The 17,837-nt window shown below is 49.7% G+C and overlaps 1 protein-coding gene and 1 long non-coding RNA gene across 2 annotated transcripts; one reads left to right on the forward strand and one right to left on the reverse strand.

The window, feature by feature from the left end:
• The first annotated feature begins 193 nt into the window (after positions 1–193).
• LOC118723736 lies at positions 194–17,178 on the forward strand. Its single transcript, XR_004989360.2, has 3 exons — positions 194–626; positions 5,343–5,347; positions 17,144–17,178. It is a non-coding gene; the product is annotated as an uncharacterized LOC118723736 (long non-coding RNA).
• BEST4 (bestrophin 4) lies at positions 9,207–13,642 on the reverse strand. Its single transcript, XM_036446373.1, has 11 exons — positions 13,597–13,642; positions 13,420–13,455; positions 12,968–13,131; positions 12,786–12,880; positions 11,964–12,197; positions 11,708–11,862; positions 10,700–10,777; positions 10,069–10,266; positions 9,877–9,957; positions 9,649–9,803; positions 9,207–9,507 (listed from the first exon to the last, which is right to left on the reverse strand). Exons 3-11 carry the CDS (start codon positions 13,117–13,119, stop codon positions 9,207–9,209), a joined length of 1,449 nt encoding a protein of 482 aa, XP_036302266.1. The 5' UTR covers positions 13,120–13,131; positions 13,420–13,455; positions 13,597–13,642.
• Positions 17,179–17,837: the final 659 nt, after the last annotated feature.

The raw sequence follows: 17,837 nt of genomic DNA on the forward strand, positions 1-17,837 counted from the left end.
CATCTGAATACTTGATCAGCACACTATTAAAAGTACTCTAAATCCCTCTCCCTGAAGGGCTATTTCAATATAGCAGAGGGGGCATGGGTAACGTGGTTCAGTGGTCAGAGCATCAACCTGCACACTGATGACCTGTCATGGGCACCTACCTGGGTTGCAGGTTCAATCCCCTGCCTGGCTCAGGGCACATGCAGAAGGCAACCCAATCAATACATCTTTCTCATTGATGTTTCCCTCCTTCCTCCCTTTCGTTCTCTAAAAATCAATGGGAAAAAATGTTCTTGGGTGAGAATTTTAAAAATCTATATAGTAAGGGGAACTTCTCACCCCAAAGTGACATGTGGCTTGCAGGCCAAGCAAAGACTATATAGGGAGGTATTACAGCATTAAGGCCCCCACAGTACTGATATGTTGATCATGATTGTAATAACCTGAAGCAATATTGCCTCAACAATTGGCTCCTTTAGAGATCCTGTACCCTTCGGACTTTTATGGGGGGGGGGCTTTATTTTAATCTAGAAATCAAAATTTCTGCATTGTTGAGAGCAGGTTGTATTTTTCTCTTAAGCACTAACCCCTTGCCCTAGAAAGTATGTTAGGATGACAATAATTTTTTAGTTCAGAGAGTGAGAAACAAGGATGAGAATCATTGATCGGGTGCCTCCTGCACGCCCTCCACTGGGGACCGAGCCCACATCTTTAGCATGTGCCCTTGACCAGGATTGAACCCATTACCCTTCAGTCTGGGCTGACGCTCTTACCTATTGAGCCAAACCAGCCAGGGCTAACACCAGCATTTAATGAAATTTGTGTTTATCTTTCTGACTTGAGCTAGCACAGACCTACTTGACACCTGCACTTTGATGTCAGCAGGTTCATCTGATGTCATCAAACCTTGGTTCAACCTGTAACCCACCATCATTCTGGTCCCTTTTTTAGTATCTTAATTCTCAATGCTGCTGCTGCTGTACCCAGTGAAACCCTAGTAATCAATGATTATTTTATTGATTCTTTTACAGAGGAAGAGAGAGTGATAGAGAGTTAGAAACATTGATGAGAGTCATCGATCAGCTGCCTCTTGCACACCCCCTACTGGGGATATGCCTGCAACCAAGGTACATGCCCTTGACTGGAATTGAACCCGGGACCCTTCAGTCCCCAAGCCGACGCTCTATCCATTGAGCCGAACTGGTTTCGGCTCTGATTATTTTAAAACATTGGGTTTTGTTTTTGTTTTTTTTAAATCACTTCCCATCTCAAAATCCTTACTAAAGACTGAAAATGTAACTGGTCCCTTTTTTTTTTTTAAGTGTAATTTTATTGATTTTGTACAAAAAGGAAGGGAGAGAGATAGTTAGAAACATCGATCAGAGTCATCAATCAGCTGCCTCTTGCACACCCCCTACTGAGGATATGTCGGAAACCAAGGTACATGCCCTTGACCGGAATCGAACCCGGGACCTTTCAGTCCCCAAGCCAACGCTCTGTCCATTGAGCCAAACCGGTTTTGGCACTGGTTCCTTTTCTATAGTGCCTACCATCTGGTCTTAATATATGAACACTTCAGATATCCACATGACTTCTTCCAGGTCTTTGACTAGTGGGATCTCAGATCACAATTTTAAAAATGTGAATAGATTTTTAGGGGGAGAGGGATAGAGACAAATACTGATGATACCCCTAGCTGCTTTGGCTCAGTGGATAGAGCGTCGGTCAGCCCTGCAGACTGAAGGGTTCTGGATTTAATTCATGTCAATGGCACACACCTTGGTTGCAGACACCTCCCTGGCCCGGACCCTAGTTGGCATGTGCGGAAAGCAGACAATAGATGTGTTTCTGTCACATCGGTATTTGTTTCCCTCTCCTTTATTTTATTTTTTTTTAATAAATCTTTATTGTTCAGATTATTACAAATGTGATCCTCTTCCCCCCCTCAATTGCTCCCCTTCACCAGGTTCCCACCCCACCCTCTGTCCTTTCCCCATCCCCCATTGTCCCCCTCATCCATAGGTGCACAGTTTTTGTTCAGTCTCTTCCCGCACCCCCACTCCCCTTTTCCCTGAGAATCGTCAGTCCACTCCCCTTCCATACCTCTGATTCTATTATATTCACCAGTTAATATTGTTCATCAGATTTTTAAATTCCCTTGGTTTTTAGATTCACTTGTTGATAGCTACGTATTTGTTGATCATAATCTTTATCTTCCTCTTCCTAAATAACCTCCTTCAGCAATTCATATAATTCTGGTTTGGTGGTGATGAACTCTTTAGCTTTTTTTTATTTGTGAAGCTCTTTATCTGTCCTTTGATTCTGAGTGATAGCTTTGCTGGGTAGATTATTTTTGGCTGTAGGTTCTTGTTATTCATCACCTTGAATATTTCTTGCCATTCCCGTCTGGCATGCATGGTTTCTGTTGAGAAATCAGCTGACAATCTTATTGGTGCTCCTTTATAGGTCACTACCTGCTTTGCTCTTGCGGCTTTTAATATTCTCTCTTTGTCTTTTGCTCTTGGAATTTTAATTATGATATGTCTTGGTGTGGTCCTCCTTAGATTCCTTTTGTTTGGGGTTCTGCGGGCTTCCTGGACTTGTAAGTCTATTTCTTTCCCCAGGTGGGGGAAGTTTTCTGTCACTATTTCTTCTAGTACTCTTTCGGTATCTTGCTCTCTCTCTTCTGGAATCCCCATAATTCTGATGTTGGTTCGCTTGAAATTGTCCCAGAGCTTTCTTACACTATCTTCAACTTTCTGGATTCTCTTATCTTCTCCCTTCTGCAGAGGAGTGTCCTCTGGCTCTTTGTGTTCTAAATCTTCGTCTTGATTCTTGCGATCTTCCAGTCTCTTTTTAGGACTTTGTATAATATTTTTTATTTCAGACAATGTTTTCTTCATTTCTTGTTGATCCTTTTTCATATCCTCATAGGTCTCATTTATTTTATTGGCCTTTTTTAGGATATTGTTGAATAACCTTATAACTGTAGTTTTGAACTCAATGTCCAATCTTTTCTTTTCCTCCATCTCCTTCCTTTGTGTCCTTCTTCTTGTCTGCATTTTAGTTGTTTCCCTGATTTGATGGAATAGCTTTGTGTGCTATGTGTTCTGGTAGAGCCCAGTAGCACAGCCTTCCCAGTTACCTGCAGTGGACAGTCTTGGTGTAGCCCTTTGTGGGCTGTGTGTGCAGTCTTGTTGTTAAGCCTTGCTTATTGTTGGTATCACTGGGAAGCGTTGATCTCCAAGCCAATTGGCTGTGAGGATCAGCAGTGTCTCAGCTAGGAGGGTTTCCGTACTCTGCTTGAATAGGGCGGGGTCTCGGGTTGGCGCAGACAATCTTTGGTTCCCTGTCAGTCTCGCCTTAGAAAAGTCCTGTTCGTGGAGAGTTTTGGAAGATTGGTTGCAGGCGCGCGCGCACCTCTTTGGTAAAGGCGCAGACAAGCTTTGGATTCCTGCAAGTCCCTCCTTAGAGAAAGCCAGCCTCTGGGAGAGCTTCTGTGCTCAGCCACAGGTAGGGCGGAGTCTTGGGTTGGTGTAGACAAACTGTGTTTTCCCTTCGGCTCCTCCCCAAGTCCCGCAGTAATGGCCTCTGGCTTCACACACCTCCAAGAGATCTCTGCCCACTGCCTGACTCTGCCCACTGCCTGACAATCTGGCCTCTCCCTGTGTGGGGCCGTTTATCAGAGCAATAGGGTGATTCTGTTTTCCTCTCGGACAAGAAAGCCAGCCGCGTTAGCTGTTCGCCCTCTCCGCGCCAGGAGTAAGCCAGTAGCGAACTCAGCCGGCCCACCCTCTCTGCGTGCAGGGAGTAAGCCAGCAGCAATCTCGGTCCGGCCCTTCCTCTCCGCACCAGGATTAAGCCAGTGCCTTTTCGCGCACACAGTTCTCCGTACCTTCCCAGTTCCTGAGGTTCAGCGTGCCTTCTCTCTCCTTCCCAGATGGCAGAGCCTCCTCTCAGCCAGCCGTCTGGCGCTTCAGGGCAATGCCTCCCCTGTTTTTCAGTTCTAAATTCAAATTTGTTGTGGTAGGCTGCATTCGGGTGTCTACCCTATGCTGCCATCTTGGTTTCTCCTCCCTCTCCTACTTTAAAAATCAATGGAAAACCAACTCAATCCCCAGTAGGGAGCATGCAGGAGGCAGCCAATCAGTGATTCATTATTGATGTTTCTCTGAAATCAATTTAAAAAATACCTTTTAGCCGAAACTGGTTTGGCTCAATGGATAGAGCATCGGCTTGGGGACTGAAAGGTTCGATTCCGGTCAAGGGCATGTACCTTGGTTGCGGGCATATCCCCAGTAGGGGGTGTGCAAGAGGCAGCTGATCGATGACTCTCATCGATGTTTCTAACTCTCCCTCTCTGTACAAAATCAATAAAATATTTTTAAAAACAAACCACCTTTTAAAAAATAGTAGGGGGTGTGCAAGAGGCACCTCATCGATGTTTCTAACTCTATCCCTCTCCCTCGTAAAAAAATCAAAATATATTTAAAAAGAAATAGAAGTATGTATTTCTCCATTTAAAAAAAATTGTTGAGCCGAAACCGGTTTGGCTCAGTGGTAGAGTGTCGGTCTGCGGACTGAAAGGTCTCGGGTTCGATTCCGGTCAAGGGCACATACCTTGGTTGCGGGCACATCCCCGGTAGGGGCTGTGCAAGAGGAAGCTGGTCGATATTTCTCATCGATGTTTCAAGCTCTCTCTCTCTCTGTAAAAAATCAATAAAATATATTTAATAAATAAATAAAATGAAAAAAATTGTTGAGAGAGAATCATTGATTGGCTGCCTCCTGCATGCATCATCCCCACTGGATATTGAAGAAAAAAAGAAAAGAAAAAGGAAATATGCACTCCTATGTCCATAGCAGCACAATCTACAATAGCCAGAATTTGGAAATAGCCTAGGTGCCCGTCAGCAGATGATTGGATCCAAAAACCATGGTACATCTACACAATGGAATACTATGCTGCCATAAAAAAAAAAAAGGAATTCTCATCATTTGCAGCAACCTGGATGGAATTGGAGAACATCATGCTGATTGAAATAAGCCAATCAATGAAAGAGAAACACCACATGACCTCACTCATTTATGGATAATAAAGAACATTATAAACTGATGAACCAAAAGATAGATATAGAGACAGTAAAGCAACAAGCAGATTGTCAAATTATAGCGGGGAGGGGAGGAGGATCTGGGGGAGATAATAGATCAACCAAAGGACTTGTATACATGCATATAAGTACAACCAATGGACATAAAACTCTGGGGAGGGAGGGGATGTGTGGGAGGGAGGGAGGGGGGCAAAAATAAAATAAGTAAAAATAAATGATTTTTAAAATATATAAAATAAAAAGAACTGGTGTTGCCTCGGAAGTGGGGGTAGTCTTATACAGCGAATATAGGCCTAAACCTATGTTTTAACTGTAAAATTAGGGGGTCGTCTTATACGCCGGAAAATACGGTAATTACAGATGGAACCCGCCATTCCCTGGAGCGTTATCTCAATTTGTTGAGATTCTGCTTCCCGGCATATGTCTACAGTTTGGCTCAAATAAACAAATTTTTTACAGGCAAAAAATAAATAAATAAAATAAAAATAAAAAATAGGGGGTGTGCACTATATTGTCCTGATAAGCTCTGTAAGAGTGATGAAGGAAAGTTAAAATTCAAATCTGGGACAACCAGCCTTATGCATCCTCAGGTACTCCCTGTGCGTCCTTTGCTGTTGTGGCAATATGGTGAGACCTACCAAAATCTTAAATCCACATTATAGTAGCATTGTATTTTATTATGTTTCATAAAGAAAAGATTACTGCACTTTTTTTTAGCAGTGTAGCTATCCATTTTTTTTTTTTATTTAAAGAAAAATCCAGTTTGATTCATGCAGAATAGTCAGGGCATATAAAACAAATAATAATTCACCAGCCCCAGAATTATTATGTTTCACTTATAAAGATTTTTCTTGAGATTTTTATTCATATATGCCAATGAAATGATGCAATTCTATGTAATTCCTATTCTCGCGTGGTTGTATTTTAATAATAAAGTAATACAATAAGCAAAAAAAAAAAAAATAGGGCGTGTGCAAGAGGCAGCTCATCAGTTTCTAACTATATCCCTCTCCCTCGTAAAAAAATCAAAATATATTTAAAAAAAAATAGAAGTATGTATTTCTCCATTTAAAAAAAATTGTTGAGAGAGAATCATTGATTGGCTGCCTCCTGCATGCATCATCCCCACTGGGTATTGAGCCTGATACCTGGGCATGTGCCATGAAAGGGGATTGAACCAGCAATTTGGTTCCTAAATTGATGCTCAACAGTTGAGTCACATGGGCTAGGCTGGTCACAATTTGAAATTGTAGTTCCTCTACGGCCATACCACCCTGAACGCGCCCGATCTCGTCTGAAATTGTAGTTCCTTTCACACTGTCCTTTGCCCCTGTTTTTTTCATCCCTTTATTTCGCATAAACTTTATTTTTATTTTTTTCTGTCCTCAAAATACAACTCAAGGAACAGATACTTGTTTCCTGCTGTGTCTCCGGTATCTGAGAAAGTGCATGGCCATGCACCACACACTCATGTGCTAAGTTAATGAGTTCCTGAAGACCTGATTCAGTTTCAAGTTGTATGAAAGTACAAATACCGCCGAAGCCGGTTTGGCTCAGTGGTAGAACGTCAGTCTGCGGATTGAAGGGTCCCAGGTTCGATTCCGGTCAAGGGCATGTACATTGGTTGGGGGCACATCCCTGGTGGGGGGTGTGCAAGAGGCAGCTGGTCGGTGTTTCTCATTGACGTTTCTAGCTATTATATCTCCCTCCTCTCCATGAAATATCAATAAAATATATTTAAAAAAAAAAAAAAAAAAAAAAGCCAGGACCAGTTTGGCTCAGTGGATGGAGCGTCGGCCTGCGGACTGAAAGGTCCCGGGTTCGATTCCGGGCAAGGGCAGGTACCTTAGTTGTGGGCACATCCCCAGTGGGGAGTGTGCAAGAGGCAGCTGATTGATGATTCTCTCTCATCGATGTTTCTAACTCTCTATCCCTCTCTCTTCCTCTCCTTGAAAAATCAATAAAATATATATATTTTTAAAAAGTACAAATACCTATCTTATGAGCCAAATGAGTGCAAAATCCAATTGACTGATCAACTTGGCTAACTTGCAGACCCGAAAGATGAGCCCCCAAAACAAAGACAAAAACCCAAACCTCAAATCTTACCATTGGCTCTGGGGAGACCTAGCCTTCACCTTCCTACCAAGTGAGGATCTTCATGCACCACCTTAACAGCTAATGGTTACTGAGATTGGCACCTTGCACTTTGCCTTTCTTTTTTGGGGTGGTGAGGGAGTGGGGTGGCTTCCAGTAAAAACGAAGACAGACAAATTCAAAACACTATAAGCACTCTGCCTTTTCTAATTTGAGCTGCAAATCCTCTCATCCTTCAATAGGACCGGTAGGTTCTAAGGAGTCTCCACTGCCTTCACAGATGACTGTTCTTGCCTTAGAGCAGTGTTTCCCAAAGTGTGGAACGCGTACCCCCAGGGGTACGGGAAGACTTTGGTGGGGATATGCACTGCACCGTGCTTAGCTGCGCCTAATTCTACGTTCTCATGAGTACGAGGGGTACTCAGCGTTACGAAAATTATAGAAAGGGTACACATATGTCAAAAGTTTGGGAAACACTGCCTTAGAGCAAGGCTACCTCCCCTGAAAACCCAGCAAAAAATGTACCTGCCTTAGTGAATGGCTATGGAGAGGTGCTGTTGTCCACATTACAGACTCTGTCACTGTGAGGCTTTGAAATGTTCACTATCCCACAGTCATGGAGCAGGAAAAGAGCAAAACCAGCTTTATGATTGAGTCCGTAGACTAGGGGTGTCGAACTCAATCAGAGAAGGGGCCAAAATCTAAAATCCAGCCTAAATCGCGGGCCGAATGGTTTACTGAACAGTCATAAACTGTCATTGTGATGGAAACGCAGCGGAGTGCAGTGATGACAGCGCGGTGCGGGCCACATTGCAAGGCCTGGCGGGACGGATTTGGCCCACGGGCCTTGTGTTTGACACATGTGCCGTAGACTAATGCCACCGGCTGCACTAAACCTCTGCCTGTGAACTGCTTCACCTTGGTTCTGGCATTGGCCTCATTGGGCATTATGATCAGCTTTTGGTATTCACCAATTTACTTACTGGAGTCTGAGCCTAGAAGACAGGAGCCTTAGAGGAGCTCAGTTTACAATGACTCCAACCTGGTTCTCTCAACCAGGAACTGAGTGCTCCCAGCACAGCAGCACCGTGGGGACAGACAACTTTGATCCCTTAACATTTTTTAAAATATATTTACTGATTTCAGAGCAGATGGGAGAGAGAGAGAAACATCAATGATGAGAGAATCATTGATCAGCTGCCTCCCACACTGGAGATTTAGCCTGCCCCCAGCTGAAATCGAACCTGAGACCCTTCAGTCCGCAGGCCGACGCTCTGTCCACTGAGCCAAACTGGCTAGGACTCATCCCTTAAATTTATCCATTCTCCACATTTGTTCGGTGGGAGTGGAAAAAGGCTTGGCTGGAAGTGTGGGCTGGGGGGTGTATGTATGACTGTCTTCACATCGGAGTCTAATCAGCCTCCAGCACAATACCCAAAGCCTTTATCTCACCACACAGCATGCCAATCCCATTTTAAACGACTGGAACTGCACAAGTGATATATTCTCATTATAAACCAAAAAACATTACAGATAAAGTAAAAATGCCCAACACACACATTTTGATCCATCTTCAGAGTGAGGTTATCAGGATAGGGTATATTCTAAACATCTCTTGTATGACTCAAATTGTGATCCTTGAGCTCCATTCCAGATGTGATGAAACATTGGGAGTGGTTCCTAGACTTTTTAATGAGCCCTTCAGTCAGCTGATGCTCCCTCAGGACTGAGAACTGGCCTGGCCCCCATTGCCCAGGAAGTTCACTGCACCTGGGCCGCAGCTGTGCCTCTATGCCCCGTCCATGTGTCCTTCCAGCTTTGCCTCCCCAGAGAATCCATCCCACCTCCCATCAAAGTGGACACACTCCCAAGCCTTAGCTCATCCTTCTCTCCATCTTCCTCTTTCAAGGCGGTCCCTACATGCTCCTGCTCCTAGCACACGGGAAGAGAGGGGAGAGAAGGGACGGGTGGGGGTGGGCGGTTGGCGCCTGGGGCTCCGGCTGCCTCTGCTCAGGGCTCCTGGGCCTGGTCCTCTGGACCTGCCTCCTCCTCCATGCAGTCCGCCTCCTCCATGCAGTCCGCCTCCTCAATGCAGTCCTCGGGGTCTCGGCCCTCCTCGGCCCTGGGGCGCAGCAGGTGAGGGGTCCGGGGAGGTCCTCGGGTCCAGCCGAAGTTCCGGAGACTGACGGCAGGGGAGGGTGCTCCGGCCCCCAGGACGCGGCTGAGCAGCGGGGTCTGGGCGGCTGGCGCACGCCGAGCCAATGCGGGGGTCGCCTCCACCTGCAGACTCTGCTCGGGGTCGTCACTCATGCTGCGGGCGAGAGGACAAGAGGACCGCATGAGCAACCTTCACCGCCGGCCCACGGGGTGGACATGCTTTCCAGAAGAGGGCGGGAAGGACCAGACGGTGGGGTGGGACGGGGACCTGGGCCCTCCTGCTGGGGCCACTCACCGCAGGTTGAAAGTTGAGCCCAGAAAGGAAGGCTTCAGAGACTCGGCCACCGTGGCCACTGTGTAGGGCGGCTGCACCGAGCCTTCGTCCCAGTACAGGTCCTTCTCCGCCGGAGGCAGGTTCTGGTACATGTCATCCACGGACAGCAGGGACACCTGGAGTGGGCAGCGAGGCACACAGGTCCTCCCGTCCTGCACAGCAGGGCGCTGCCCCCGGACTGCGACTCACCTGCAAGTTGCGGTCGATGAGCTGGTTGGTTTCAAAGTCATCGTCGTCCTCACCAAAGGGGTTGATGATCTGTTCGGCCACCTGCAGGTTGTAAGACGGCGTTTCTGCTCCATTCTCTGTCCCCCAGAGCTGGGGTGGGCCCCGGGTTCGTGTCTCTACAGAACACGCTGGCATGACCACCGGAGTGCCCACCTTGAGCCAGCCGGCGTAGAAGAAGAACTGCAGCAGAGTGGTGAGGGGCACATACATGTCCAGGTCCCCCAGCGCTGGCCCCGGCTCCTGGCCTGGCTCCAGAGGCTCCCGGGGTTTGGCAGCCCCTGCCTCTGGCTCCACAAACTGGCGGCCGACCAGGGAGAGGGCGAAGAAGGAGTACACTGCTATGGTCACCACCTGGGGAAGGGGAAGCCTGGCTGAAGGGACAGGAGGAATGTTGTCCCCGTCCCTAAGGGCCTGCAGAGGGGGAGGAGAGTGGGGGTGGTCGGACGAGTCATGAAAACATGTAGCACGGCATGGCAGCACCAGAGAGCATGGGGTCATCTCATTGGGTGTCCAGGGAGGAGGAGCCCTCCGCTGTTCAATGGGACAGTCCTGATTTTTAACCATTTGTCCCGCGTCCCATGGCGTTTTAAAAAGGTCCCAATATTCTTTCCAAAAATCGGGACTTTTTAAAAACTCCGCAGGATGCGGGTCAAATTGTTAAAAATTGGGACGTCTGGTCACCTTACACTAGACTGAACTGACCCAGGGCAGGTTCCAGATCTAATTCTTTCAGCGCCTCACACGCAGCACAGGACAAAGGGACTGGGGAGGGAGAGGCCGTTACTTGGGTGTAGACGAGAGGGATGCTGATCCAGTCGTAGTGAAACAGCAGGCTGCACTTGGCTCGGTACTTGTTCAGCTCCTGGTGGAAGAGCAGGAGGAGGAAGTCAGCGATGACGGGGAATGCAGAATGTGGAGCGAAGAGGGGAGCCCGACACACACACAGGGCCTGGGGCCTGGGGGCTCCTTCTGCTCTCAGAGACGTTTCCAGGCTCCGTGTCCGTGACGGGAAGCAGAGCCTGAGGCCAGATTGCCCGAGTGTGAGTCCCAGCCTGCCTAATCAGTTGTGTGACTCCGGCAAATCTCTTTTCCACTCTCTGCCTCAGTTTCCACATCTGTGAAAGGGGGTGGTAATAATAGTACCTATCTCAAGGATGGCGAGGGTCATTGAAACCAGTTTGGCTCAGTGGATAGAGTGTCGGTCTGCGGACTGAAAGGTCCCAGGTTCGATTCCGGTCAAGGGCATGTACCTTGGTTGCGGGCACATCCCCGGTAGGGGGTGTGCAGGAGGCAGTTGTTTGATGTTTCTAACTCTCTATCCCTCTCTCTCCCTCTCTGTAAAAAAATCAATAAAATATACTTAAAAAACAAACAAACAACAAAAAAAAAACAGCTGAAACCGGTCTGGCTCAGTGGATAGAGCATCGGCCTGCGGACTCAAGGGTCCCAGGTTCGATTCCGGTCAAGGGCATGTGCCTTGGTTGCGGGCATATCCCTGGTAGGGGGTGTGCAAGAGGCGGCTGATCAATGATTCTCTCTCATCGATGTTTCTAACTTTCTATCCCTCTCTCTTCCTCTCTGTAAAAAAAAATCAATAAAAAATATTTTAAAAAAATAATAAAATAAAACAACAACAACAACAAAAAAGGATTGTGAGGGTTAAACGAGTTAATATCAGTACAGTGCTTCCAACAATGTGCAGTCCCTGGCTGGCATGATGTAAGTGTCAAACACTAAAATTGTTATTCCACTTTGCGAAGCGAGGGGAAGGAGGGCAGCCGGGCTGACGCACCTCCAGGAGCAGGCAGAGAGCGATGTCGTCGCGGACTCGCCCGTCCCTGCGGGCCCTGGCCGCCAGGTTGGTGAACCAGACACAGGGGACCCAGTACTTGTTGAAGTCAGACTTTAGGCTCTCAAACTTCTTCCTTTCCTCCTGGGACATGAAACCTGCAGAGAGAAAGGGGGTGGAGCCCAGACCCTGCCTCTACCTGCCAGGACCCGGGAGCTTCCCCCGGGGCCAGGCCTCCCTCCCAGGGGCCCCGAGGCACCTGCGTCCACCACGTGGTCCATGGTGGGGAAGCGCTTCAGCACGCGGGTGCTGACCGAGCGCAGCACCAGCACGGACGCCAGGTTGGCGTAGCGGACCAGCGTGCGGCGCAGCAGGCGGCCCTGCTGGTCCAGGCCGTGCACGCTGGCCGAGATGACGCACATCAGCTGGTCTGGCAGCGGGATGCTGGTGTACTGGGCCCACCAGCGGTTCACCACCAAGGTCACGTAGAAACCTGGTTGCCACCGAGGGTAGCAGGGATGGGATGAGATGGGAAGATGAAAGGCCTGGAGGTCCGTGGGTCCCGCCCCTCAGCCAGAGTGCCCGGTCCAGAGCCGGGTGAACCAGGGCAGAGGGAAGGACACGTTTGGCTCCGGTGCCCTGCCTCGCTGTCAGGAGGACAGCCTCTTCCTCTGGCCCCCGCCTGATGGACCAGACCTCGCTGGCAGGAAGGAGGGCCACCCTCCTCAGGCGGAGGAGCGGTGGCTCAGGGCCAGGTGGTTCGTGAGCCCTGCCTCCCCTGAGGGTGGGAGTGGGTGTCATCTCTCTCCAGCTCCCCTCCAGTACCCAGAGGCTGGTGATGCCAGCCAGCAGGTAGCTTGGGCCTGGTTTGGAGTGAGGGTCTATCCAGCAAGTGATAGGCAGGGCCTCGCCCCCTGGAAGTCCCGGCCCCAGCACGCAGCTCCCATGAACCTCTGAGCCTGCTCTGGTGGATCTCCAGGCTGGACTCCTTGGGGTGACTCTGCCCCTCAGAGCTGTCAACCCCACCCAAAGGTCGGGGGAGATGGTGAGGATGCCAGGGAGAGCTGGAGGATAGCCTTACCCAGGACAAAGGACAAGGGGATGAGGTCTGCGGAGCGGTTGCAGTATCGGGCCACCTGCGCATACACGAGCCTCTGCTCCTGGGTCAGCAGCAGCCTGGAAGGCCCGGTGCAGGATGGGTAAGAGGGAGGGAGGTGGCAGCCGAGTCCCCCACGCTCCAGCCCCGAGCCCTCGCCCTCGCACCGGTAGGTGATGCTGAGCAGAGCGTACAGGACCACGAAGAGCAGGAACTCCTTGTAGAGGAGCTTGTAGATGCTTCCCCTCCACCGGAGAAGCAGCCCAGAGAAGCCTCCGAAGCGGGCCTCCGCCACTTTGAGGGTGTACGAGACCGTCATGGCGCCAGCGGCCTAGGGGAGGGGGTCACAGAGCTGCCCCCAGGGCTGTCCCTTTTCCCCGGCGAGCCTTCTCCTCAGCTCGCCTTCTCATCGCCGAGCTGAGTTCCTCAGGCAGCCTCCCTTCAGCGGGGTGTGCGTGTGTGTGTGTGTGTGTGTGTGTGTGTCATACACACCCCAGCCTTCACCTGTGTCCGCAGGCCAGGTGGGAGGAAGCTGCCAAGGACAAAGCGCACCCATCCCCGCCCTCAGGAACTCAGCGGGGAGGGACAAGGGGGAGCTGGGAAGGAGGCTGTCTCCTGCCTGAGGCTTCCCTAGGCTCCTCTTGCACTTGCAGGCCTAGGAGTCCTCAGACCTCGAACCGCTGAAGACAGGAGATTCAACTCTAGCCCAGACCCACCACGATCCCTGGGGGCCTCGCTCTCCAAGCCGGTCTCCTGAGGCCCAGGGCATCCTCACCCCCACTCCATCCCTGCCTACCTGCTCCGGGCAGCAGCCAGTGTTGAGGAAGGAGAACTGGGCCGGCGTTCACCTCACACACACTTAAGTACCTGCTGGGCCCATTAAGTTGGACTGGACCGAGGTTATCATTGATGGATTGAGGCTGCCACCCACTTCCTCTGGCCCTGGGAACTGGGCACATCTCCTACCACTGCAGGGCTGGGCTGGCCTCTGAATGACAGAAGTGCCATCAGCATTGACCCCACAGCTCACACGGATGACACCATGTCCTCGAAGTCAGGATGATAGGGATTTCTGTCCCATGCTGGTCCAGGTGAGAAAATAGATGCATGGGCCAAAACCGGTTTGGCTCAGTGGCTAGAGCGTCAGCCTGCGGACTGAAAGGTCCCAGGTTCGATTCCGGTCAAGGGCATGTACTCTGGTTGCGGGCACATCCCCAGTAGGGGGTGTGCAGGAGGCAGCTGACCGATGTTTCTCTCTCATCCATGTTTCTAACTCTCTATCCCTCTGTCTTCCTCTCTGTAAAAGATACATAAAATATATTTATAAAAAAGAAAAGAAAATAGATGCATGATCCATTGTTACAATGATGACAGCTGCTGTCTCCAGAGCACTAGTGCCCAGGCACCACCACCTCACCCATTGGTAGAATCCTCGTGGCCACCCCAGGAGGGAGGGATCATCCCCATCTCACAGACGAAGTTCCAAGGAGTAAATCAAGATCACACAGCTGGGATGTGTCGCAGGCAGGATTCAAAGCTGGAGTTGATGGACTTCAAAAGCTGGAGTTGGCCCATCTGGGCCTAAACAGGGCTGGCACCCTGAAGCCAGGGTCCTGTCACCAGCCACACTGCCAAGCTTCTAGCCCGACCCTTCCCCATTCCCATTCCACAGGGCTGATGAGGCCATAGACCTGGGCCTCGGCTGAGATGCAGCCCCTTCCAGCCGTGCCCAGCATCCTGACTCCTAGGCTGCCTGGGATCTGGAGGGGCATTTCCACTCCTGGGCTTCAATTTCTTTGTCGTTCAAACAGAGGAAATAACCGAAACCAGTTTGGCTCAGTGGATAAATCATCGGCCTGCGGACTGAAAGGTCCCAGGTTCAATTCCGGTCAAGGGCATGTACCTTGGTTTCAGGCACATCCCCAGTAGGGGGTGTGCAAGACACAGCTGATCGATGATTCTCTCTCATCGATGTTTCTAACTCTCTATCCCTCTCTCTTCCTCTCTGGGGCCGGGATTAATACCTAGGAGTCTGAGGACTCCTAGGCCTGCAAGTGCAAAAAAATAAAATATTTTTTAAAAAAACACACAGAGGAATTAATACCGGAGGCACCAGGTCAATTGTCCACCCAGCACCAAGGTCACCCACAGAAACCCAGAAGAGATGGTCCCGCTCTGGCCTGTATTGGGGAGCGCCTTCCCCCACACGAGCTGGTTCCCACGCACCAGTGTTTCCTGAAGAGGAAGCTTGGGTGTCAGACAAACCTGGGTTTTCATTCTAGCTCTCTGTAACCTGGTACAGGTTATCTCCCTTATCTCTGCATCTGTTTCCTCTTCTGCAAAACGGGGTCAATAACACCTTCCTCACAGGGCAGCTGAGAGTATCAAAGAAACAGTGCCCGGACAGAGCCCGGAGCACTGCAGGCGTTTAGCCCCGGCTGCTGTTCCCATGAAAAGCCAAATCTGTGCCCGTTGGTTCCTACCTGCTGGTCCACTGTTGCATCCCAGACTAGGCAATCCTTCAAAGATGAAGAGACAGAACTTGCCCCTGATGCCTCACTAGCCTGTCTCCAAAGACAGACAATGCCAGGGCTGCCTTCTAAGCTGGACACACAAGGCCCTCTGAGATGCCCCGTCTCATCTTTACCAGCCTCTGCCCAGCTCCCTTTCACTGTTCCTTCACCATCCAGCTCAGAACATCCTCCGGGAAGCCTGCCATGATTTCCCCCCAGGTCACGCCTCAAAACCCTCTAGGATTCCTCTCTGCTGTTGCAGCAGGTAATCATACTGTCTGCGGTCTCCACTCTGGCCTGTGAGATCCGTGAGGACAGGATTGGATCTGATTCATCTTGGTAAAGCTGGAGAGGATTTGAATCCAGGCAGCTTTCCCTTTCTCTTTTCTTTTTCTTTTTTGTCCCTTTTAACATGAAAGACATCTGATCCACCTCCCTCCTTTTCATAAACAATTTCTCAGATGAGCAAGGTCTAGAGACCTACTCATAGCCGGACAAGTTATGTTCCCCCCTAGGGCCCAGGTGCGATGTCAATATGAGGACAGGATTGGTGTGTGTCCATCTCAGAGGACAAGGTGCCAGCTCGGGGCCTCTGGCCATCATGGCCAGCCAGCCCTTTTCCAGCTTTGACCTGTGGCTTTCCTAGAGCATTCTGGGCTGCTTAGCACTGACAGAGTTTCTTGTACCTGGGACGCCAGGCTCCAGGCTGGAGGAGCTCATTCTGAGGTCCTGGGGGCCTCTTTCTGACGGCAGACCTTGAGGGCAACCCCACTGGTTGCATTTCCGTCCTCCACCCCATCCCCCTCTGTGGCCCTCTCGCTTCTGCCTGTTTCTCACTCTGGATGGCTGAGCTGTGAATTTCCCACAGAGCCGTCACTGGAGTACGGGGCCTGAAGCCTCACCAGAGGAAGGGGTTGGTGGTCCCCAGGCCCCATCCAACCCCTCCCTCCTGAGTTTGCTTATCTCCCTTCCCAGCTGCTGACAGGTCCCTCTGGTTTATGGTCCAGGAGAGGGAACCACTCCAGCCGTAAATCATCTGGCCCACCCTTTTTTATCATCCTCCAGCTCCTGCCCCTCCTCTTGCCTGGCTCCCTCTCTCTGGCCCTAACCACCAGTGACCCTCTCCCCCCCTCACAGAGAGCTGGATTTATGGCTTGGACTTACAGCATGTAGTCTGGAGCCAGACTCCACCATGAGCTACCTTTGTGACCATGGGCAAGCCATTTAACCTCTGTGTGCCTAATTTCCCTATGGGGAGATGGGAATGATAATACATGCCTACCTCACAGAGCTGTTATGAATACCAAATGAATTAATACTTACTTACAAAGTGCTCAGAATAGCAAAACAATTGGTAACTATGAAATGCCTTCAAAGACCACCTGAGGTGTTTTCTTTTTTTAAATATATTTTTATTGATTTCAGAGAGGAAGGGTGAGGGAGCGAGAGAGAAACATCTATGATGAGAGAGAATCATTGATCAGCTGCCTCCTGCACGTCTAACACAGGATGGAGTCCGCAACTCAGGTATGTGCTCTTGGCTGGGATTGAACCGTGACCTCCTGGTTCATAGGTCAATGCTCAACTACTGAGCCACACCGACTGGGCCTGAGGTTTCTTTAAAGCTGAATCCAATAGTCCCTCCTGAGTTCCAGCCTTACTTGGCATCTCTCAGTCTTGCAAGGCTCCCTTATCCTCTGTGACCTGACACTGTGAAGAGATTTTTTTTTTTAATTTTTAATTTAATTTTTAATTTTAATTTTTAATATTTTTAATTGATTTTTTACAGATAGGAAGAGAGAGGGATAGAGACTTAGAAACATCGATGAGAGAGAATCATCGATCAGCTGCCTCTTGCACACCCCCTACTGGGGATGTGCCCGCAACCCAGGTACATGCCCTTGACCGGAATCGAACCCGGGACCTTTCAGTCTGCAGGCAGACGCTCTATCCACTGAGCCAAACCGGGTTTCGGCTGAAGAGGTTTTTTATTTTTTATTTTTAAATATGGAACACTTTAGCCCTAGCTGGCTTGGCTCAGTGGATAGAGCATTGGCCTGCAGACTGAACATCCCGGGTTCAATTCCTATCAAGGGCACATATAGACCTGTACCTGTATCTGGAGCCAGGATCTTTAAGAAGATATTTAAGTAAGTTAAAAGGAAGCCTTGCCGAAGCTGGTTTGGCTCAGTAGATAGAGCGTCGGCCTGCGGACTGGAAGGTCCCGGGTTTGATTCCGGTCAAGGGCATGTACCTGGGTTGTGAGCACATACCCAGTGGGGGGGGGTGCAGGAGGCAGCTGATCCATGTCTCTTTCTCATCGACGTTTCTAGCTCTCTGTCCCTCTCTCTTCCTCTCTGTGAAAAATCAATAAAATATATTAAAAAAAAATGCCGAGTATAGCTTAGTGGTTTAGTGCTGACCTATGAACCAGGAAGTCAGAATTTGATTCCTGGTCAGGGCACATGCTTCAGGAGGGGCCATGCAAGAGACAGCCAATCAATGATTCTCTCTCATCATTGAT

The sequence above is a fragment of the Pipistrellus kuhlii genome, unplaced genomic scaffold (assembly GCF_014108245.1).
Source record: "Pipistrellus kuhlii isolate mPipKuh1 unplaced genomic scaffold, mPipKuh1.p scaffold_m20_p_2, whole genome shotgun sequence".
NCBI lineage: Eukaryota > Metazoa > Chordata > Mammalia > Chiroptera > Vespertilionidae > Pipistrellus > Pipistrellus kuhlii.